The sequence below is a fragment of the Stenella coeruleoalba genome (assembly GCF_951394435.1).
Source record: "Stenella coeruleoalba genome assembly, chromosome: 8".
Classification (NCBI taxonomy): domain Eukaryota; kingdom Metazoa; phylum Chordata; class Mammalia; order Artiodactyla; family Delphinidae; genus Stenella; species Stenella coeruleoalba.
Window position 1 is genome coordinate 60820073 of NC_137154.1, and position 25266 is coordinate 60845338.

Genomic DNA, 25266 nt, shown 5'->3' on the forward strand with positions numbered 1-25266 from the left:
CTGCTACTGCCGTTCACATACCCTAATCTCTAAGCCCACCTACACAACTGCTGCTAGCATCTCCAATCTTATGTTCCCAAGGCACCTGGACTTGCCTGCATGATGGCAACTGTCATATTAGATTATAATGATCTCTTTACAAGCAAGTTTACTGATACTTAAAGCATGGCTCAAGTAGCAGCTGCACCAGCATCTTCCTGGAGCTTGTTGGAAATGGTGATTCTTACGCCTGTTAAAGTTTGAGAAACATTAAAGCTTGAGAAGTTTGGTCTAGAGCATGAATTCTCTGAGGTCAGGAAACATATGTTTTCATCTATATATCTGAAATTCTATTAACATCTGGCAGAGTAGCATTTCCTAAATTATCATTTAGTGAATGTATGAATAAGTGAATGAGTTCAAACATGCTTTCTTAGCTCCACTCCTTTTATTCAAGTCATTTCACCCTTTTGATTTTTTCCATCAGCCTTGGACACCACACCTTTGTCTTCCTACTAAGTTAACCCTTCCACGCGAACTTCTCCGATCTCCTAACCACTTGTGAGCTCTTTCTCTCCTCAGAGCCTCCCATAGCACTGTCTCTTGATTATATATCTGTCCCTTCTCTCTCTCTCTCTCTCTCTCCACACATGCTCATATGAACACACACACCGCTTCATACTCAGAATTTGTCCTGGAGGTCAAAGATAGTGTCCTTCTTCAAGGTTCCATAATCATCTAACTGAGCCATTCCTAGCATACTAAATACAGATTTGCTCAACAAACATTCGTTGAAGATTACTGCACCTGACTGACCGTTGGGAGTTGGCCATTAGCTGGAGAAAGGAACCCAACATGCAGCTTCTCAGCCTTTGCAGACTTTGCTTTCTTGCCTCACCTGAGTTATCAACATAAAGGAACTAACGGAAATATAGGGTTTTATGTCATACAATATTCAAGAGATTCCAGAGTCGAGTACTAGAATGACAATTGGAGTAAAAATAAGATCTTTTTTCCAGCAGGACATCTATTACTGCATTGTTACACAACCTTGGGCAAGCCATTTTCCCTTTTCTGGGACTGTTTTCCCATTTATACAGTGAGGAGTCCTGAAACCCAATTTCTGGGACTCCTTTCAGTGCTAAACCTCTATGATTCTATTCAGCTGCAAGGTGCTCAAGAATAGTAATTAATCAGAGGAATGAGGATAATAATTCCTGGCAGTCAGCTGAGTACCATCCCAAGCCAGACTGCAGTACTGAGATTGACAGTGTGAGCGATTACCCAAGGCCTTGCTTACATTCATTATGGTGAAGAGGAAGAAAGCACGGTCCTTTTGGGGAAAGCTACGAGATCACATTATGGGGAAGTAAAAAGTGAGAAGAGAATTTCCCTAAATTGTTGGCTGTAAAACAAAGAAAAGTTTAACCAGCTTGTCAAATTTACTAATGTCAGTTTCAAATTTAAGATGAACAGAAACAAGGAAATAAATATTTCAGCAAGGAGAGACTTCGGCTGGGCCAACTCAGAAATTACAAGGATCGTTAATTGTTATGTTTCATCAAAAGATTCCTAGTTAAGCGAAAAGGACTTTGATCCCTGGGGATAATATTGCCCAAGCTTTTTAATATATCACAGGTTTATCTTTTAGTCTAACCTTCCTCTGAAACATGTGATACAGGTCAATACCATGAACACCTGGGAAGACTCTTCCTCTGTTCCAGGGAAGCAACCTCACTCAATGTCTCCATGTACTGTTTGTGCCCTAGAAAGTGATCCACTGGAGATTCTAATTAAATTTGCTATCTGAAGATGAGGGAGATGTGACTAATTATGCTAGGCTCTAAAAGCAGGACAAAGAAATTTTTCTGAGTCCTTTGTTAGTCATTAAATTAAATGAACAGTTTAGTAATAAACGCAACAGAGTAAGTCAACTGAGTGAAGTGGAATGCAGGCTACATTGAGAAGTTGGATTGAAAAGGTGTCGAACCTACAGAATTGCAGCTGTTGAGCATTGCAATGGACGTTTGAGAACTTAATGTGCATTGCAAAAGGGCACACACGCTATGCTGTCACACAAGAAGAGGAGTCTGGTTCTAAGGCAGAAGAATTTTAGAGTTGTCAAAGTGACACACCACCACCTCAAAGCTGACAACTCTGGAACTAAGAAAATGTTTGGTTAATAGTTAGCCAGTGTTTTCACTAAGGTTTAACTTTTCTACTACTGAAGGGGTTAAAGTCCTATGAGATATTAACATCAAGTCAACAGGTCCTGGAAACATCATGGGGAACTTGTTTTCTTTGTTGTTTCAATTTGTGCTACCAAAAAATCGTTCAGGAGAAAAGTACAATGATTTTAACTTAAAGCAAAAATCTGGTTTTCATACAGATACTTAGATAATACACTTCAGTTGCTGTTGATCTGCTGGCTGGCTATCATTGCAGCAGTGATTACTGACAAAACATTGAATATTTGAGTCCCTACTATGTGCTTACCACTATTCTAGGGTTTGGGAAATATTAATATCAAGGGCCTCTATATTCAAGAAGTATACAATATAGTTAGTGAGACAAGGCTACAGAATGAATGATTTGTGAATAACACAAGACAATCTTTAATCAAGTGATGGTAATTTGACCTACAGTGGGGAAAACATGATATAACTTCAGAGAAGGCATATAGGTGGGAGTTTTCAGGGAAGGATTCATGGAAGTGGTAAATATCTGAGCTAGATTTTGGTATGAGTAGAATCTGGAAAATCAGAGAAGGATGGAGAAGGCCCAGTTTAGGATGGGCAGAGGTACAGAAAAAAGGAGCAAGGGAATGAAAGTGACACCAGAGAAACCTGCCTGAATTGAGAGTTGATTAATGATAATTCAAAACAAATATGCAGGCTTAGTGTTAAAAAAAAAGAATTCTCTTATAATTCTATATTGATTTTACCATGGTTATTTTTTCTCCAGGTTACAGCTTTCTACTAGGAGAATTAAGAGGCTAAACCTATAATTTTCTACCCTCAGCACCTTGTCTTAGATTGAATGTTTTTGTGAACTAAGGTTTTTCTCTTTCATTTTTTTTTTAATATGTGGGATTTTTCCTTTGTATTTCAGACCAGCTCCTCTGTATACACAGTATTAATGGGTGACATTTAAGAATGCTGGTTTTACAGCACAATTATCCACTCCATGTGTTACTGCTGGCCTCTGTTGCCACTGTAATTCTCAAGTCTACTTTCCAACATGTGAACCTCATAATGTTTAATAATATAGAGCTATTAAATCACTTTACTTTTCTATCTAGAAGGATAAAGCCACAAGAAAAATGTTCTCTCATAAGGCCAGCATTGTGTAATGAATCAACTAAAATACCAAAGGATGAACTTAGAGCAAAACATCTTAGAGAACAAAAGGGAAAAGCAAAAGGTTTCTTTGGGCTGTACAATTATAATATGTGTTTCCTTATTTGGGGCTTTAAAAGTTTTATAGAGAACTTGTTAATTTCTACCCCAAAGGTTATCATATGAGCAGTTTAGAGCACTGGAAAGAATTATAAAAATAGCAACAAATAAAGCACAAAAGCAAAAATGACAATCATATTTTGCATTCATATAATGTCACTTGCTGGGGGGCTGACAACAGATCAAGGCAATTATGTATCACAGCTATACTAAAAAAAAAAATTGGAAAAATGAAAACCGTCATTTAACTATGTGAATTTGTTTTTCTTTTTTCTTTTCGGCCATGCCACATGGCATGTGGGATCATAGCTCCCTGCCCAGGGATCGAACCTGCACTCCCTGCAGTGGAAGCGTAGAGTCTTAACCACTGGACCACCAAGGAAGTCCCTAACTATGTGAATTTTACTTTGTTAGACTGAGAGATGTGAAAAGTTGTCAATGACATATCACAAAACCCAAAAAGGTATATTAAAGTAACCTTATTGATGATGACTTATATGTACGGCAATTACCAGATTTATGACTGAGTCGTTGTATTTAAGATCTATCTTATTTAGGCATTCAATGTGTCTGGCTTATGGACTACAAAGCCTAGCTCTAAGGGCTTTTGGAAAGGGAGAATCCACAGTCAAAACTGTAGGCCAGAACCAACCAGATGTCCAAACACAGTGCTTACCAAAGGTTGTGGACGGGAGTACCGAACAAAGGCACAACAAAGAGAGTGCTCCCTGATTTGAGAGGGTGGGTGTTTGGGAGCTGTGTCAACAGCACACAGTGACAAGAGCAATTTAAATAAATACACAATTCTGGAGACAAACCCTCCTCTTAATTTTTCAAATTAAGGCTATGAATACAATAGCTACTATCTATTATCACCATAATTTCATAAAATAAAATATATTTGACACCGAAGTTAGAAGGAGATCATAATCTCAGGAAGGATTCTTCCTAAGGAAGGACAGAGGGCAATCTAACATTGATGTATGTATATGTATCTTGCAAAGTCCTTCTTTTCCTTCATTTTGCCCCAGACCAGTAGAAGTTAGGCCGTGAACCATCACCAGTCTATGAACTTGAATTTGGGAAAACACTGACTTAAAGCACACCCAGAAGTGCTGGAATTATGTAGAATAGAATGTTTTATAGTATGTCTGTGGCTTTGTCAATGGTTGGGGTATAGCTTAACAAGGCAATTTAAATAGTGGAAAGAATAAGATAGGATAGGTTATATTCAAGAAAGACCTCTCTATTTCATTTCAAATTAAGTGTAATCACTGACCCCCCATTAGTTAATATCTTGCAGACTTCTGAGCATCACTATGTGTATATGTGTGTGTGTGTGTGTGTGTGTACATTCCGTAACTTCTCTCCCTTTTTTTTTTTTCTTTTTGCGGTACGCGGGCCTCTCACTGTTGTGGCTTCTCCCGCTGCGGAGCACAGGCTCCGGACGCGCAGGCTCAGCGGCCATGGCTCGCGGGCCCAGCGGCTCCGCGGCATGTGGGATCTTCCCAGACCGGGGCACGAACCCGTACCCCCTGCATCGCCAGGCGGACTCTCAACCACTGCGCCACCAGGGAAGCCCTTCTTTCCCATTTTAATCATGCTAATAAATTCCTTCTTGATATCCTCTCAGCATATGCCCTCTATTACAGCACCTATTCTATGGGATTCTAATTGTTTTCCTTCTGCTGTGGTCTCTTCTATTAGAATGAGTCCCTTTGGGAAAGGGCTACATCTAATTTGTCTTTGTATTCCCAATGCAGAGCACAGTCTCTGTCACAGGCTCACTAAGTATAGAGGTCACTACATATTTATTGGAATAAATAAATTTATAATAATTTAAATAATTCTTATTGTCTTTAAAAAAATCATTAATATTTGTCAGGTACATTGCTGGGCACCAGGGATAGAGGAAATGATTACAACACAGTTCCCAAGCTCAAGAGGTTCAGTGTAGTTGATGAGATAGATATGGCAATCAAATAACAATAATAATACAGTAGGCTAAGTTCTATAACTTTAGAAGGATGGATGAGGGCCCCCCTCCCAGGCTGAAAGCATCAGGGAGGGGTTTCTATTGGTACCCCAGAAGTCGCACTACCTGGGCTTACTAGCAGTTACCTAGGTGAAGAGATCTGTGAGTGGGGGCTGGCACTGAGACGGACGAGTAGATTCTACGTCGGCTTGTTTAGAGAGGAGGCATTTAAGAATGGGGGCTTCCCTGGTGGCGCAGTGGTTGGGCGTCCGCCTACTGGTGCAGGGGATGCGGGTTCGTGCCCCGGTCCGGGAGGATCCCGCGTGCCGCGGAGCGGCTGGGCCCGTGGGCCATGGCCGCTGGGCCTGTGCGTCTGGAGCAGGTGCTCCGCGACAGGGGAGGCCATGGCAGTGAGAGGCCCGCGTACCGCAAAAAAAAAAAAAAAAAAAGAAAGGGAGACGCAGGAGCAAAAACTTGTAAGTAAGGGACACAGTGTTTTTCCCTGAGAACTACAAGGAGAACTGCTTTGAATGAAAGGCAGGTGATGGCGGGAGGGCAGAGGATTAGTGAGGGCAGAGACAAAATCAGATGCGTATTTTAGAAGGCTCTATGTGTGCTATATAATGTGAAGAATGAATTGAAGGTACGTAGAGCTTTTGGTAGAGAGCAGTTGGTAAGTGTTTCAGATGGACGATGATTCTAGCCGAATCTAGGGGGGATATAATGTGGAAAGACTGCAGAGGAATTATTCCAGAGATGTTAAAGACATATGGATTGGTAGGACACTTAGATATCAACTTAAGGTGAATCAGTAGAAGGAAGCCGGGAAAACGTCTTAGTGTCATAACCTGTACATAACCAGTACATGGAAATGCTAAGCTTACTGTGTGGCAGGCATTTTTCACATATAAATTCAATCCTCACAAAGACTCTGTGAGATGGATACTTTTATTATTTCCATATTATGGATAAGGAAATGAAGGCACAGAGAGATCACACAGGTACTTAAGAAGTAGAGCTGGAATTTGAACCCAAGCACATGCTCCCAAATACTAAACCATACTATTATTGGTCATTAAGACAGTGGATATAACCGGAGACAACAATCTGAAAGGTAAGATGATGAGTGTGCTTTCTGATGTGTCTTAGGGCATTTGAGGAAAGATGTCCAGTAGGAATCTACATGTATGAGTCTGGAGTCAAGGAAAGATCTGGTTGCAGATATAGAGATGGGAGACATAAGCACATAGCTGGGAACCAAATCCGTGGACATGGATGCCTTCTACTAGGGAGGGTGTGCAGAGGAGAAAGAGAAGGCATCACTGAGTGAAATGGACAAAAGGGATGAGGAGAAGAGGAGATGTCTAAGGAGATGGGGAAGAGAAACTCGAAGTTGCAAGGAGAATCATGAGCCTAGAAGAGGGATTATGGAAGTTAAAAAAAAAAAAGGTTTCAGGAAGGTGCAAGCAACAGAGGCAAGTGTACAGAAAGATAAAATTTGATAAAGACTAAGAAGTTTCCACTGAATTTAGGAGCAAAGACTCTTGGTGACTTTGGTGAAAACAATTTCAGTGGAGAGCTCGGGGTGGCTCTGAAGAGTGAACAGGAGAAAAGGAAGAGAGAGAGTGTAGACAATTTTTCTAGTTGGGAAGGAGAGTTTTAAGGATTATTTTTATATAATGGGATGGCGATTGTTGTATAATAAAAGCAAATGGAACTGGATTTAAAGCTCAGCTCTGCCAGCTATTAGTTTTCTCAGTAAAGTAAGGATAAATATATCTACTTTATAGATGTATTATGAGGAGTAGTGATTATGTTTGTAGAACACCTAACAAAAAGTTGGTACTTAGTGAATGAGAGCTAGTCTTATTAAAAATAGGAAAATCTGAAGACCTCTAAATCCTCTGAATAATTAACTATTTGAATAATCTGTCAGAGAGTAGAAAAATCATCTAGGTTTTTAAATCAGTTTTTAAAATTATTTTTATCTGAATATTTTATGTCATAAGGACATAATCTTAGCTTTGTTGCTATATGAATTATTTAACTTTTAAATGGAAAATTTTTACAGCATTACTGAGTTATAATTCATATACCATAAATTCACTCATTTAAAGTATATCATTCAGTGGCTTTTAGTACATTAACAGAGTTGTGCAATCATCATTAAAATCTCATTTTAAAAGATTTTCAAAACCCCCCCCCCGAAGGAATCCCATACCCATCATCAATCACTCTCAATTCCCGCCACCTCCCTATCTAGCCCTAGGCATTCACTAATTTACTTTCTGGCTCTATAGATTTGCCTATTGTGGACACTTCATATAAATGGAATCATATAATATGTGGTCCTTGGTGACTGGCTTTTTTCACTCAGCATGTTTTTCAAGGTTCTTACATGCTGTAGCATGTATTAGTACTTCATTCCTTTTCCTGGCTGAGTAATATTACATCGTATGGATATACCACATGCTATTTATCCATTTATCAGTTGATGGATACTTGGATTATTTCCACCTTTTGGCTATTATGAATAATGCTACTATGAACATTTGTATATGTCTTGTATGGAGATATGTTTTCATTTTTCTTGGGTTTAGGTCTACCAGAGGAATTGCTGAGGCTAAATGGGGGATTCTTTTTTTTTTTTTTTTTTTGCGGTACGTGGGCCTCTCACTGTTGTGGCCTCTCCCGTTACGGAGCACAGGCTCCGGACGCGCAGGCTCAGTGGCCATGACTCACGGGCCCAGCCACTCTGCGGCATGTGGGATCTTCCCGGACCTGGGCACGAACCCGTGTCCCCTGCATTGGCAGGCGGACTCTCAACCACTGCGCCACCAGGGAAGCCCCTAAATGGGGGATTCTTAAATTTAGTTTTTACTAACAAAACTTAAACATACTTATTATGAACAATTAAAATAATTAAAAATTGTATAAAGTAAAGGATAATTTCTTTCCCTCATCAAATCATACTCATCTGAGGTAAACACTGCTATCCTGAAGTAACATTTCTGTTTCCTTCCAGGCTTAGTCTATGATATGTAACCTTTCTGAGCATGAAACATTCTAAAAGATTGTGTTTAGTTTAAATTACTAACTGGCATGGGAGAAAATGCACTGGCACCTGACATCTCTGACCCCAGTCTTATATCTGCCACAGTCCTATGACTGTGTGATCTTGGTTAAGTTTCTTAATTTTGCTGGACTTATTTTCTCAATTTTTAAAAGAAGTGTTGGGATGCAATCTTCTCTAACCCTTTCTGGTCAAGCATTCTCTGATTAAATGATACTTAGGGCCCTCTGGATATACGATTAGCTTTAGGCTTATTTGCAACACGTATTTCTTTCTGTTCCTTTTCCTTTATAGTTGGAACTTTTTCTTTGTAGAATGAACATTAGAGGAAGGGAATGGCAATTACCCTCACCTTGCCAAGCACTGACATTTACTTAGCATGCTGAGCAAACTTACAGAGTGACTGGTGCTGCAAATCAAGTCCTTTTGCATGTCTTAATCTGTTCCTTTTCAATCTTCTAAGTTTGTTGAATTGATTTTTGTTTTATTACCCTTCACAGTGTCAGTCAGAGTTGCTGAGAGGTTTGCTTGCTCTGGACCTTGATCCCACCTTTGAAAGCCTAGCAGTGCACATTACAATGACCTAACCCTCTAAGACATGTTGGAGGAATCCACGTATGACGTGACTTCTCCAGAGCATCTGGCATTGACACATGTAGAATACAAATAAAACAGACTTTAACAAAAAGTAGACATCACCTGTTACAACGCCCAGTAGATAGGATGAAGAAAATCTGTTTCTGTGGCCTAACTCAGAAATCTTAGGGAAAACAGTACGTATCACCTTCTCCCAAGATAATAAGGGTGAACTATGGCCCATAGAGAAGGATTCCTCTCAAATACCTACTCTTCCATGCACTGCCTTCAGCCAGGAGAAGAGCTTCCACTAAATGTAAACCCACCCTTTGGGCTGTTTCAGGTGGACACCTACCATTTGTCATTCCATTGAGTGTCACTGTGTGCTCATGTGTCACATGGACAACATACAGCATTGTTCCTACCCATAAAGAGGTGACAGAGAGTCACCCTGTTTTCATTTATACAGAATTATTACTAGTGGAAAATTTGCAAATAGACTTGGTTTGTTCTTGACGTTCACTATTCCCCTGGGTATTATGGGATGGAAGTGCACGAAGAACTAAAGATTGTTTGCCGGCTCCCTCAGTAGCTGACTTTGGACCTAAAAAGAAAAAAGGAAGGGTCTAAATATTGTGACAACTTAAGATGGCAGACATGGGGTTAGAAAGAGCCTGAATCTTGAGTGAATTCAGCAAGTGTCAATTTCCACTTGCTGACCTAAGGAAACAGAGGGGGGTCTCGTGACATTCCGTGAGAGAGGTCTCATTGAGGGGTACAGCAAGAACATGGGATACATTAGGAGGCCTTTTAGAGAGAAGGGAGAGAAGAAACCGACAGTACATGCCCAGATGAGGATTCAGGAAAGGCAACTTGCATTGTGGAGCCGTGATTTATAGGAAGTCTTTGACCAAAGATTACTAGGAACTCTTGACCAATTGGATGCCAGTAGCTGCCTGAAGCATCATTGGACAAGCCATCCACCCACCCCAACCTGATTTCCCACAGTCACTATCCCCATCCCTCCTGTTGTAATTTCTTTTAACTTCAGGGTTTTAAAAAGTAGATCATCTTCTGAGAAAGGATTGATGCTCTGGAAAATGAATATTAAAGTTGCTCAACAAAGAAAAGTCTGTCTGTCTTTTTTGTTTCTCTGCTGGGAAAGAGTCTGGATTAGAAGCTGTTTTTATGGGTCACAAGGATCCCAGAGGAAAAGGCTCCAACATGAAAATCAGGACAAGGAATCTGGCTGGGACAGAAACAGAGCTGCTATGGAAGATGGCAAGAAAAACAGGGAAGGCAACAGTCCCTGCCTGAGGGCAAAAGCCCCAGGTGACAAGAGGTCCCACGTGGTACCTGTCAAGAGGCAGAAGCGTGGATCTCAGTGTTGTAACACAAGATGCCCAGTTGTAGAGCACCGGTAGAGGGTAGAAATGAAAGGCTTCTCATCTCGCCCCTGCCAGACACTGCCCAGCTCCTAGAAGTCTGGCCTCGGTGTGGAGCACCAGTGTGGACAGCAGTGGAAAAGTAGATGTACATCTGAAATGACATCATTCTAAGGGGTTGGGACAGTGACAAAGGTGAGAAGACTAAGTGATTTGTCATAAGTGAGGGGCATCCTATGGGGAAACAATGGGAAAGGTTGCCTTGTAAGAGTGTGGAAATGGTTGTTCAGGACAACGCATGAGTCACCAAGGGCCCTGCAAAGAAGGAAGGGAGAGTCTCAGAATTCCAGCAATTATACTGGTGGACATCTGGTCAGAGACTTTTGTTTTTACTCACAGCCCCTTTCCTCATGCCCAGTGTAGCCTAAGGCCCCCCTACAAGGAACATAGATTCCAGTGCTAGCAAGACAGTAAGAATTTATCCAGTAGCTTATCATATGAGAGTGGGGAGAGCTGGAAGGAAACCTGGTCTGTCACGTGACCTTCAGATTTCACATGAAAAAGGTCTGAACACCTAGAAACCGATGAACACAAACCTATAAATATAGTATCTAGGAGAAAGCAGAATGGATCCAGAATAAATAAGGCTGAAAGCTAAGTAAAATTCACATATATTTGAAAAATACAATCTGTAATAATTATTTTTTACATTACCAATGGCTGTCAATTATATGCACAAAATAAACCCTCTGGGCCCAGTGGTCCCTAAACCTCCTGAGACTAGTGTTTGACCATGCCTGGACTGTGTATCCCCAGAAGTACTAACCGTATAATAGGCATTTAATACATATTTGTGGGCTGAGTGGCAGTTTCCTCATCTGGAGCATATCAAGTTTGACTAAATTGTTTCTAGGGTGTCTTCCATCTCTGAACTTGTATTAGCCTCTAGTTATTTTTAAACCTATAGGGTTGACAGAGTGATATCCTCATAATGATGCCAGAGGCATAAGAAAGGAAGCAGAACATTAGAATAAATTTGAGAGAGATGGAAATAACAAAGAGAAATAGATTCTCATCCCCGTCTTCAGTCTGGGCCAATCCATTCTGTTAGGCAGGTTGTTCAAGAGAACGCTTGACCAAGGGAATGAGCTAGGGCTGAAACCCAATCTGAACTCCTTTTACATGTCACACTGGGGCCCTGTACATTTTGTCCTTCATCCAGAAGGGGAGCATTTCGGGATTTCCCTGGTGGTACAGTGGTTAAGAGTCCACCTGCCAGTGCAGGGGACATGGGTTTGATCTCTGGTACGGGAAGATCCCACATGCTGTGGAGCAACTAAGCCCGTGGACCACAACTACTGAAGCCCACGCGCCTAGAGTCCATGCTCCACAACAAGAGAAGCCACCACAATGAGAAGCCCGCGCACTGCAACGAAGAGTAGCCCCCGCGCACCGCAACTAGGGAAAGCCCGCACGCAGCAACGAAGAGCCAACGCAGAAGGGGAGCATTTCTTAAATTTAGACAAAAGCTCTAGCTGGGTTAGCTAAGCCCAGTAGACCCTCCCCCCACTTAAAGCGAACCATAAAATTCCTCTTTACTTTCTAATGTACTCACTTTCTCTGGAATATAGTGATCTTAGGTTTTAGTATTCAGTGTGGAACACACATCCCTGCTGACTTTAAAAACCTTGTTCAAGGGATCCTTTAAACTTCATATGAGCTTAAGGTCTACAGAACTGAATTAAAGAGTGGAAATGGAAGACTTACCTTCTCTGCATTGAGAGGTAAATTTTGATCCTTTAATGAAAACAAAATTCTGCATTCTGAAATATTTAGATCTCTGTATAAATATAAGTGGTCTTGCACAGCCCTTCCTCCTATACTGCCAACCCTAGCATTCATCTCCCTTTACAATTCACTGGACTCACCATCAGGCTAGGAATGAAAACAGCCTCTCGTAATTGTCCTTTAATAAAAATTCATTCCCACCTCAGCCTGAGGTATCTACTTAGGGGGTCATAATATGTCATTTTACACACACACACACACATATAAATAGCTAACATTAACAGGGAAGTTCATACTTATCAGGCACTGCTCTTCACACTTTACGTATCACTTCATTAAATCCTTACAGCAAGCCATGAAATGGATACCACGATTATTGCTATCGTACAGATTGAGGATACAGAAGCTCAGAGTGGTTGTCAACTGCTCAAGTTTACATAATTAGGGATTTGTGGAGGCAAGATTCAAACCCTAACACTTTGATTCTAGAGTCTAGATTCTTAACCATATATTCATTATCTATCCATCCACCTATCTATTAAAATTTGACTATTGTTAAATGATGTATCCTTTTTTTTCCTCAGAATTTAATGCTTGAGGAGTATTATGTGTGATGAGAATAACATTCAATAAATATTTACTGAGCACATGTGAAAAGAACAGATTCTGGTGCCAGCCTGCTAGATTCAAATCCTATCCTAATCCTAAGTGACCTTAGGTCACTTAACCTCTCCAGACCTCAGTTTCTTCACTTGCAAAATGGGGATAATGATAACACATGCCTTCTTGGATTGCTGTGTGGATTAATGAGCTAATTTGTAGAAAGTGCAGCCTGGCAGGTAATAAGATTATATAAGTGACAGTGATTGTTTTCTTCTCCTCCTTCCGCTTCATCACCATCATCACCACTATTACTGTTAGGACTACATGCCAGAAATCATTTTTGGCACAGGGAATCCAACAGTAAATAAAACAGCAAAACCCTCGCTCTAATGAAATTAATAGTCTAAGTATGTCCTGATATATTGTTTCAACAATCTCACCCCATTGTTTCCATTTGTTAGTTAAATACGTAACCATAGTTTTCTATAAAATTGGAATAATCATACCTACCCCAGAGACTGTCATGAGGATAAAATTAGTTAGTACATATAAAAGTTTGGAAAAGTGCCTGGCATATAAAAGTGCTCAGTACACTTAGCAGTTTTAATTTGTATCTATGCTGTGGGTGTTATGGTTTAATGTTACTGTCTTGATTCTTTCTGAGTTCCTATAATTGGTTGCTTTAGTGATTTTGCATAGCATTTTCTCACAGCTACTTTGCCTCCATGAAGAAATGCTTTTGAAATTATGCTTATTCTTCAGTTTCTTACTGCTGCCCAATAATACAATGATGTACTAAAGTAGATACAAAGATTGCTCCCAAAACAAAAAGAATGTACTAAAACTGAGGGAAAATATCCATAACGTCTCAGGTAGATAAGTAATCTGGCTTTTTAGAAACAGCAAGTCGAGTCAGTTTAGATTGTTGCATCACAGAGAGTTATTTGAATGTCTCAGAACAGGAATTTTGGAATAAGATCAATCTGGGTGCATTTCCCAGCTCTCCTGAGACTCCCTCTCTGGACCTACTAGGGTTGTTGTGAAGAGTAATGGAGAGCTTTAGGAAGAGGGTAAGTACCCTGGCCTGCCTTCCTCCTTTACACTATATGATGTAATCTGAAATGTGCTTTAAAAAAAATTCTTGAAATCTTAATGAAAGAATACCTCCTCCCTAATATAAGAACAAAAGTGAAGGGAAACAGTAAATGGCATGTTTTTTAAAAAGGATCTACATAGAAAATGCATTACTTTTAAAGCAAGGGGTGTTTCTTTCGGTGTGAATCCTTGCATATATCACACTGCACAGAGAAGAGGCTGTAAAACGGAATGTGGCAAGAGCCGCCTCTGTGACTCTGTGGGAGTCATTAATCTCTCCTTAGTTTGCTTAATTCCAGTTGGGTTTAGTGATCACCTACTTCAAAAAGGCAGCGAAGGCCTTTGAAGAAGAAGCTGCTGCAGAAACTCCGGAAGGAGTCGGGCTTTAGGAGCCATGCCCGGAGGGTTTCCTCTCCTGGTTTTAATTAAAAATGAAATTAAGAATGCTTTCAAATTATCTCAGCCTTTTAAGGGCATAAGAAGGTCAATGATTTGTTAAGCATCTTCTTTCTTCTTTTAATGGTGCATTTCCCAGATTACGTCGTGTGAACAAGGCTTGAATTGCTTTCAGGATCCACAGATTTGTGGCACTGTGGACATAAGACGTGGGGGCCTGAGTGAGAAGCTGCGGTGAGTGCGAGAGGGATTAAGGCTCCCTGAGAGCAGGCGCCTGGCCGTGGGAAAGCCCTGGCTGGAGTCCTGGCTCTTCCGTTTGCTACATCAAAACTCACCCTCTACAGAGTTGTCGCGATTGTTAGAAACAAGAAGGTGCATACGGAAAGTGCCTGGCTACTAATCTGTGCTCTAGCTGTCATTTTGTCTACGTTCCTAAAAAGGTACGTGCGGTCTAGAAATACTGCTATGTGAGTAGATTAAAAAAAGAAAATTATACATGCGTGAAGTCGCACGTGGCTTTAGAAATATGCCACCTTTTACGGGGAGACTATACATGCAATGATAAAAGGGAAAATATATGACTTTGCCTGTGGTGACAAGGATGCTGCCACTAAGAATGACAGAAGAAATTAGCATCCACAGCTTCCTTTTGGCCCCTGGGGATATACCTGTGTTGGTAAATATTCTTCACCTGATTTGTGATAACACCAAAAATAAATATGCATGAGCTCAAGGCTTTAAAACAGAATAAGCATATGAAAACAATTAATAATGACTAATGGAGGTAGTGCCTAGACGAAAATTCACTTGCTCCATTTCCCCAGATCCTCACAACAACCCTAAGAGGAGAATAGCACAGCTATGATTAATTTCCCCCTTTTCTGGTGAGTTAATGCCCAGAAGAAGGCCTCAAACCTAGACAGTCTGGACACAATCCCTGGCTCCTCTACAACATCAGGTTGCCTTCATTTCAAACAAGAGACCTCCTCATATACTTTGCCTCCCTTTCCTTCCACTGAGTTTCCCTCTACAGAGTTTTATGTTTAAATATATTTATTGTGGACAACAGTGCCCCCTGTCTCCAAGGGGAGATGATGCAATCACCATCTCATGAATACTCCAAGCCAGAAAAGTCTTCCCCTTGAATCAGTCAATCACTAAGTACCACCCAATCTATTTGATAATTAATTCTGTATCTATTTGTATCTCTCCATCGCCATAGCTTCAGTTTAGTTCTTCATGATTTCAACCCTACTCGATATGCTAACTAGTCTCCCTGTCTTCCAACTCTTCTCACACAGCAGACAGAGTGATCTTTCTAAAAACACAAGTTGAATTATGTCTTTGCTCAGCATTCAAACTCCTCGCTGCTTACAGGATGAAGTTCAAAATCTTCAGCTTGGCAAGGAACACCCTCTATGAACTATAGCTGCCTGCAGCTCCAACTTTATCACCCACCCAATAACCCTTAGCCACACAGAACTACTGGTTGTTCCAGAGTGCCCTGTGCTTGTACACATCATGAGGCTAAACTCTGTGCTATTCCTTTTACCTGCAACATACTTCTTCCCTCATCTGACTGATGAGCTCAGTGTCTTTGAGACAACTTTAAGAAAAGCAGAGGCTGAGTTAGATGATTCCTCCTCTGTTTACCTTTAGAGACTCACGTGTACTTTTAGGATAGCATTATTATGTCTAGAAGTTATATTTGATTTTGGGTTTATAGACTTTGAGACAGTTAAAACATTAATAGACACATTTTCTAATATTTTATAAGAAGAGAACGCTTGCCAAAGACAGGCCACCATAACTTTGCCATATGGCTGAAATCTTGTAAGAGAAAGATCTTGCTCTGTGTTCCCAAACTAGGAATGGCTTGAGGCTGCCAACTTTGATTTCTACACAAGGAGTGAATTATAGACATGGATTCTGAGCCCTGTAGAAAATTGTGAGAAACTAATCTAGCAGATGGACCTATGAAAAGATAAGGTTAAGTTTCCTAGTCAGAATGGTTCTTCTAAATGACTAGGAATTAATAACATAAGGTGTGAGTGGGGAAGATTCCTGTGTATATGTGTAAGTTCACACCTTCGCAGAAGGGACAGTCTGAGTGCATGTTTGCTCCCATCAGTACCTCTTATAATAGTCTTCTTTTAGTTACCTAGAGACTAAGTACACTGGAGAAACCAAGGGCCTTTAGCAGATATACATCAGAATGCACAGTAATGAATTCTCCACTTACATGTTGAACTGCTTAAGGGGAAGGACCGTGTCTTATTCACCTTTAAATCCCTAGCATCCAGGTTAATCTCTGGTGACCTAGTAGAAGTCCCATGAATACATCTCTTCAAGGAGTAAAGATGTTTTATGATCACCTAATACTTCAGAGTCCATTTCCTATCCCAAATCTGCCCACATATTTTAATTAGCCTTCATCTGGTTTATCTCAGTCTCTGTTTATCAACGACAAAACAATAATTAGGACCAATTATGTAAAAGGACAAATGAAAATATGCCGTATGTCGAGAAAACAGGCAAGAATATGATTTTCCTTGCCCCAGGAATATTAAAAGCTGAATAACTTACCATTTTCCCAAAGTAGAAAAACCAACTACAACATCAAAAACTACATCTTTTTTTTTTTTTTCTTAAAGAAAAAGATATACTGGATAAGCAGGAGCCTCACAGCAATCCCATTTGTTTTTCATAGAGCTCCAAATTTTAGTTTTATTCCAGGCTCTGCCCATTTCTTGCTTTTGCAAGATCTGAAAAGTCAATTACTCTAAACATAATCTGCAGCCTTAGGAGCTGACACTTTGCCAAGTAATTTAAAATGCTTTGCTAAGGAAAACTTATAACTTCTCTGTTTTCTTTTACATGATGTTATAGAAGTAAATTGTGTATACAATTAATCCATCCCTGAATATTTGCTATCAGTTCAAAGAGCTGAGAACTTGGGTATTCAAAAGGCAGAGAATACAGACGACTGACTCCCTGCTTTTGCTGACTTGCCTCCATTTTTATGAATGCTAATTAGAGATTAACTGGTACACAGGGAAGCGTGGTTCACGGGCTAACTTTCACAGAACTAGCTTACATCATCATCTGAGACTGTAATTACTATATCAATATGGGCATACTTCTGAAATAGACTGGGGAATTTCTCAAATGCCCTGAAAAATATATATTAGCACATATTGCAACTTAAAGATTAGGCATTTCTTCAAAATTTTTGGTTGGCCTCTTCAATTTACATATTTGTAAAAGGTTGTCCTTAGTATAATATTTTGCACTTTGTCAGTGCTTGATAAATCTCGATTGAATGAATGGATATTTTCTTATAATATTCTTTGTAGGGCAGAAGATCCCTAAATACTTTTATTTTACCATGAGCAGAAGTAAGACGTGGGCCCATGAAGACAATGGATTGGGTTCCTCATCATTAACAGAGTTGGATAAGGGCTTGTCTATCTAACTCTCAGTTCTCACCTACCTCTGATATTCTTTAAGTTATTCAAGGTCACAGTGGAAAAAGCAAGTGATGGTGTCATAAATGGAACTAGAATCTTTGAACTTGTCCCCTGAATTACTGGCTGTATTTCAAGAAACATCTGCTCAGAGAGGTATTTCCCATTGGAGAGGAAGTAAATAATCTCTGAAAGGAATTGCCCAGTCTTCAGGAAGAGCTGAGAGCTACCTAATCAATCTGTAATGTAGACACTGACCGTCAAGAAAATTGAAGGTGAAAGTGAAATACACAAAATTAGTTCTAGTTTGTTATTTGTTTCCATGCATGGATTCATTCATTCATGGAGGTAAAAAAAATGGGTAAAGCACAGCTTGAGCCATGACCTGTTCCTGAAACAGGTATCTGTTTGCTTGTCTTCAGATCTTATTTCCACGTTAATTAGGCACGCAGTAATTCTCAGCTCCTGCTGTGCCAGCACTGGGCTAAGTGTTAGCGGTGAACAAAATAGACAACGTTTCACTCATTGACCTTGCAGCACAGAGCGTGAGATAGGCATTTGGTTTAAAAATCACATAAATGTACAATTATAAATTGCTTGAGTCATATGGGAAAAAAGAGAGAGAGAGAATAGAGTAGAGGACCTGATTTCCTTTTTCAAGGAGCTTCTCTGTGGAAGTACAAGTTAAACTTAGACCTAAGATGACCAGAAGTTAATCAGGCAAAGTTTAGGAAGGGCTTTTCAGTTTGAGGAATGAGCATGTGTGAAGCGCTTGAGACAGGAAGAGATTCAGTGCATTTTGTGAAGAAAAGGAAGGCTGGTGTGAACAGTGTGTTCAGCAAAGGGAAGAGTGACATGAGATGTTTAAGAGGCAGGCAGCGGCTTGATCATGCACAGCCTGGATGCCATGTTAATGACTTTGCATTTTATCCTAATGCAAAGGAGAGAGAGCGATCTGATCTGTATTTTTAACAGATCACTTTGGCTGCACTGAGACTAAAAGAGGAGGACAAAAGTGGAAGGGGTGAGACCAATTAGGAGACTATTATAGGTGGAAGATGATGGAGGCTTGGATTAAAGCGGTGGAAAAACAAGTAGAGGAGAATTAATAGATTTGAGATATATTTCAGAGGTAGAATCAACAGGACTTGAAGACAGACTGAATGATGGGTGTGAGGGAAAACAAAGTGCGAAGTGTGATTTTCAAGTTTTGGCTTGGGCAGTGGAGTAAATATATGTGCCATTTACTGAGTTGGACAAGTGTGGAAGGGGAACAAAGTGGGGGAGAAATCAAGAATTTCAGTATCAGTGTATTGGTGGCAATGCCACTAAAATGGGTGTGTCTGTGTGTGTGTGACATTTTTCTAGAAATAAATATGAAAAAGTATGGAAAAGGAAAGGAAAGAATAGGGAAAAGGATAGGGACAGAATGAGAATAAATAGAAAATAGAATTCCCAAAGGGAAGATGAAGGGTGAGGGTGGGGACTAGTGCATATCAGGACTGCTGAGGGTGTGTAATACGAAAAACACATATTCAACATTATACTGCAATTTTTAAAAAAAAATTGGGGGAAAAAACCCTGTGGTTTTCATAATACAGATTACAGAAAGTAAATGGAGAAGAATCATATCTGGTGGGTCCATACAAAAGGTAGATTCTGTCATCCACTTATTGGTGAGTTTTTAGGAAGGGATACATCACAATCCCCAGTGGGAGGCAAGGAATGTAATTCTTGTGTTCATCAAAAAAGAACACGGGTTAAAAAAAAAAAAGATTCATTGACACTGAGCCAGATGAAGGGAGATGAGCAGGCAGGATAAAAATAGAGAAAGGAAAGACAAAGAGAAATGGGTGGAGAATTTTTCCAGCAAGCAAAGACGTCTGGGCCGTCATGCCTATGCCTATGCAGGTGCTAGTGGTCACCTGGGTTTGAATCCCAGCCCTGCCACTTACTGGTGGCTGATCGTGGGCATGTCAGGTAACTTCTCAAGCCCCGACTTTTGTATTTGTAAAGCAAAGATAATGATAACATCTACCTCATAAGGTGATTGTCAGGGTTAGGAGAAATAATTTGTAAGAAGTGCTCAACAACACGCCTGGCACACAGGAAGAGCTCAATAAATGTTAGCTGCCTTTATGTAGCTGACTATTTATAGATGCATAATTACTAGAAAGTCGTTATTGTAGGTGTGTGTGTTCCTTCTCCCTTCCCTATGGCTATGGTGACTTTGCCCTCTTAGCTTCAAAATTGTATTGTTCACTGTACCAAGAAAAAGTTTTTATAATTTGTTAAAAGTATAGGAGGATTTAATTAATATTTATAAAGAATTTTAAAACAAGCAAAGCTATTAGGCTTTACCTGTTGCAAATTAGTGAAAATGCCCCAGCTGATTACATAGCCAAAACTATGTTTCTCATCTATTTCTAGAAATGTTAGATATAACTTAAAATTACTGAACTCCCCTAGAGAGGCAAATAATTGACTTCTAAACTTATTCTTTGAAAATCTCCAAAGACAGAGATGATGTTCTAAGGAGACCCTCTTCACTATGAATCACTCTAAAATCTGTATTTTCTCAGTCCTAATAATATTATGAAGACATATGAAGATATTCTGTCTGAAAACATAACAATATAAGCACCCCATTACATGTAGAAACATCACAGTTGAGATCTCCCCACTTTAAACTAAATTGGAACTACCTTACGGAACATTGTATTCTCTTTTTCTTTCTCTCTCTCTGACTGCTACAGGAAGATAGGGTTTTATTATCTGTCATACATATGCTTTAGAATTATAATGCAGAATTATGTCCAACCTTCAGACTTAGAACAGTTTGTTTACAAATTGTGGAAAAACTCAAAACATTCTAAGATCAAATCTGGACTCCACAGCTATTGGCAATATCATACTGAGGGAACTGCCTTAACTTCTCTGAACTTCAGTTTTCTTATATAAAATGGGAGTAACTAAATAAGATAACAGATGTTAACATACTGTAAAGGTGAAGATTATGTTCTTTGTGGTTAGTTAGAACCAACTAGTTCTGTAGTTTTGGATGAGTTGTTTAATACCTCAAGGAGTCAGTTAAATGGTGGTATTAATTTAATAATTTAGTTAAAATATTAAACGGCAGTAATAGTATCTACTTCTTAGGCTGTTATGCATGGAGCACAGTATTATTATTCAAAATGTATTAATCAAAAATGTATTCAGTAAATGTTCTCTTTCATCCTTCTGTATGAGGAAAATAGTGCTAATTAAATTTCAGAATTAATTCTTCTGGAAAAATATAATACCTTATTAAAAATGCATGGGGAGGGAGACGCAAGCGGGAAGAGATATGGGAATATATGTATATACATAACTGATTCATTTTGTTGTGAAGCTGAAACTAACATACCATTGTAAAGCAATTATACTCCAATAAAGATGTTAAAAAAAAAATGCATGGGAATCAAGAACATTTAGAGCGTCATGTGATCATGTGTAAGTGCTCTGTGATCACACTAGAAAGAAAAAGTCAATGTTCTTAATTTCTCCCATTGCCCCAAGGAAGCAGAACATCTTTCCACCCTGAGGAAGATGTAGAGTGCAAGAGAAGTAAGCAGAGGTGGATTCTACCCATTCATCCTTTTGGAAGCACATGCAATTTGAGAAGATGAAGTGAGGAAGTGCATGCAGTACCTGGTCATCTCAGAGTCAGGGAGCAGGCCTAGGTGGTAGTGGGGGTAGGGAGCTGAGAGAAGGAAGCTTTTGTCACACTCAACAGGGGAATAGTGCCTGGGAGAAGCAGGCTTATCGCACAGTTTGTTCACAGTGCTGTAAACAGGTTCCGGAGGCCTGGTGATACAAGAGGCAGACAAAGAGATGCATGGTTAGCACACACGCTAAACAACTGTGCAACTAGCAGCATTTCACCATACTCCAAAGTGAACAACCCAGACAATGCCCTGGGCTTCATCAGGCCTGAGTTAAGAGTCTCTTCAGGAAACAGGTTCTCAGCTCAGGAATTAGAACTTTGGCTGACATGTGGCAGGACTAAAACCCATGTGTCAGATACCTCAGTAGAGTTATAATCATCCTTTAAATGCTATATCCTTTTGGAGAAGCCAGTCTGAAATGCCAGACTTTGGGATTCTCTGGCATGGCTCCTTCTTAAACTTGAATCTCATCTTTTTTTTTTTCTTTTCTTAATTTTATTTATATTTTTATACAGCAGGTTCTTATTAGTTATCCATTTTATACATATTAGTGTATACATGTCAATCCCAATCTCCCAATTCATCACACACACACACACACCCCACTTTCCCCCCTTGTTGAATCTCATCTTAAATGTGAACTTCAGAGACCATCCCCGACCACTTTGGCCGGGACACCCTGTTACTTTTCACAGCACCTATTCATACTTCATAATATTTTTTCTCGGCATGAAATAATTTTTTTGTTTATTTTAAATTTTTATTGTCACTCTCACTACACCATAAATTCTATGAGGAGAGAGACTACGTTTATTTTGTTAACCACTTAAAATACAGTCTGGCACACAGTACATATTCTATTAACTATTTGTTGACTGTATGTATGAATGAATAAATGAATACAACTTCCCACATTTATATTGCGGTTTTTTTTTTTTTTTTTGGTGCCTTGAGGGGGTTGGTCTTACCCAGGAATCTAATAGGTTATATGACCTGAGTGGTTCCTCCATATATTTATTCAGAGTTTGTCCCCCAATAATTGACTTCAGAAAGTTTTCTACAAAGAGGATAATCATTTTAGCAAAATTTCTATTAAGTGAATTCATCTAGGGATACTGTAACATTATCTAAAATAGCAACATTGTTACAGCTGCTATTTACAAACATGCATAGTATGACTGGGTAAACTTTTCTACAATTTTTGGTCACAGATCCATGTAAAAACAAAGTCCTTGGTTATTAAAACAGTTTTTTCACAACTCTATTCGCCACTTTTTAAACACATGGTCTGCAATTACTACCAATACCTTTCCAATAAGGTAAGAATGGAAAGATCGGAACTTAAATGGAAGTACTACTGGCAGTCTGGGCCATGGACCCAGGAAGGGTAGGCTTAGCCGGGAAGGTAAGGAGCGTGTCAGGAAACCAGGCGATACCCATGAGGTCATACCCAGGGGAGGCAGATAGCGCCCCTAAGGGCCACAAGACACCAGAGGCCATGTTGGTGGCCACGTGCCTGAACAAAGGCACAGGAAGCGTAGGTGGTGAACTCAGTGAGGGCACAGTCTGTGTTTCTGTAGCCCTAGCCCCCAACATGGCCTCTAATGTATAACAGGTGCTCAGTCAATGCTTCCTGAACTGACTGAGGATGGAGAACAGGGAAGAAAGGAGGATAAACAAAGCATTAAAAACAAACTACCTAGTTTATAATATTACTGTGGCCAATCATGGCTTAGACATACTGTCTAGAGACTTGGATTCTTCTCTAACACAAAGCTTTCCACCACATGGAAAGAGATTCCTTGATCTGTTTATTTTGTATAACACAGTAGAAGGGCTGAGGAGTAGGCAGGAGGAATCTGGAGGCCTATTTTGTCCCCCAGAATAACTATCTCAGTGGTAAAATGAAGTACTTTGGCTTGTTCTATCCCAGTGGCTAACCCTGTAACATTTACAAGAAGAATTAAAGGTTTTTAAAATAAAAGAGCCAGACTTTTTTCTTACATTAGGGAATCTATTCTTAGGGAAGACAAGTGCTCTATTTTTTAAAAAATCTAGTAAGCTTGTAAATTTCTGTTTATCAATGATACACACACATAATTTATAATGGTAAACACCAGCCCTTAAAAAAGGCAGCTGCAAGATCATTCTTAAAAAGTTTTTTGTTTTTAAATCAGTTTTTATAAGTAATTCACACTGTGGGAAGTAATGTAAAAGGAAAGATACTTTTAGTTAGCCACTGAAACACATCTTTTAAAATAGTCAGATTGACTATTGTTTGATTTGGGGGGAGGGGGTCTGTTTTTGCTTTGTTGATATACTCAGCTTTATGAAGATTAATGTACATTTCCCATAGTTTTAGAGACAGAAAGACTCATGATTCCGGTTAAAGTTGCCTTGGGAGATCACAGTCTTATTTGTACCTAAAATGTGTTGTCTACACAAAAATTCAGCTTGGAAAAAGCTTTGTATTAATAGGCTGCATAAATATGAATTAAATAAGAAATGAAGAGGCATGCATGAGCTCTATGGGAATGATTCTGGGTAGGTGATCACAAGAGGACCTGCTTTTATTCTCCAATTTTTCCACGCTGAAACAGAGCCACTGTGGCAGAGATGGCTGGATTGCTTCCCAAACATTAATTTTTCCTATTTCTTATTTCTTATCCTTTTTTCTTATTAATAGATAGCAACTTTTTCATTGGGCACTTTTCCTGTAATAAAGACTTTATTTCTCAGCCTTGTAGATGGATGTGGTTGTGGGATTCCTGAGATGGCTGCTTAAAGGGAAGCTACTTTAGCTGAGACCCCTGCAATTGTATTCTCTCCCACGTCCTCCCTCTGCTGACCTGGAACCCAGATATGATGGTTGGAGCTTCAACAATCACACTGGACCATGAAGCAACCTTGAGAATGAAGGCAAACGATACAGATTGTAGAGCATAATTGTAGAGCTTGTGTCACTGATGACATGGAGTGATACTATACCAACTCTGGACTACCTACTCTGGATATCTTCTTTGTATAAAAATAAACTATCTTGTTTAAGCGAGTGTAATTTTTTGTTTTATAAATAGGACTTAATATTAACTGATATACCCCCACAAAATGTAAGACTGATCATCTAATACAAAGAAATAACTACAGATAGGGCCTACCATAAGGTACTAATACACTTAACTCTATCAGAAGTCCAAATAACACTTTCTTTGTACAGAGAAAAATTTAAAGAATGTTATTTTCTGACTATATAATTTAGAACCCCTGGCTATTTAGAGAACCCACTGAATCTTTATTAAAAAAAATACATATATAAAATGGTAGCTGAAGTGGCCATCGACGGATGAATGGATAAAGAAGATGTGGCACATATGTTACATCAGTGGAATATTACTCAGCCATAAAAAGAAATGAAATTGAGTTATTTGTAGTGAGGTGGATGGACCTAGAGTCTGTCATACAGAGTGAAGTAAGTCAGAAAGAGAAAAACAAATATTGTATGCTAACACATATATATGGAATCTGAAAAAAAAATGGTTCTGAAGAACCTAGGGGCAGGACAGGACAGGAATAAAGACGCAGATGTAGAGAATGGACTTGAGGACATGGGGAGGGGGAAGGGTAAGCTGGGACGAAGTGAGAGAGTGCTATGGACTTATATACACTACCAAATGTAAAATAGATAGCTAGTGGGAAGCAGCCGCATAGCACAGGGAGATCAGCTCAGTGCTTTGTGACCCCCTAGAGGGGTGGGATAGGGAGGG

General features: G+C 39.6%; 1 protein-coding gene across 21 annotated transcripts in view; it reads right to left on the minus strand.

Annotated features, from left to right (window-relative positions):
- Nucleotides 1-25266, minus strand: part of DLG2 (discs large MAGUK scaffold protein 2) — a 2041348-nt gene that overhangs the window by 462177 nt on the left and 1553905 nt on the right. For 18 of the 21 annotated variants that reach the window (XM_079928919.1, XM_079928924.1, XM_079928927.1 and 15 more), the window contains one exon: nucleotides 21486-21641. The exons of the other annotated variants lie outside the window; for them this stretch is intronic. In XM_079928919.1, coding sequence (XP_079785045.1) covers nucleotides 21486-21641 — 156 coding nt within the window. The remainder of the gene's footprint in view (nucleotides 1-21485; nucleotides 21642-25266) is intronic. 21 annotated transcript variants of the gene reach the window in all.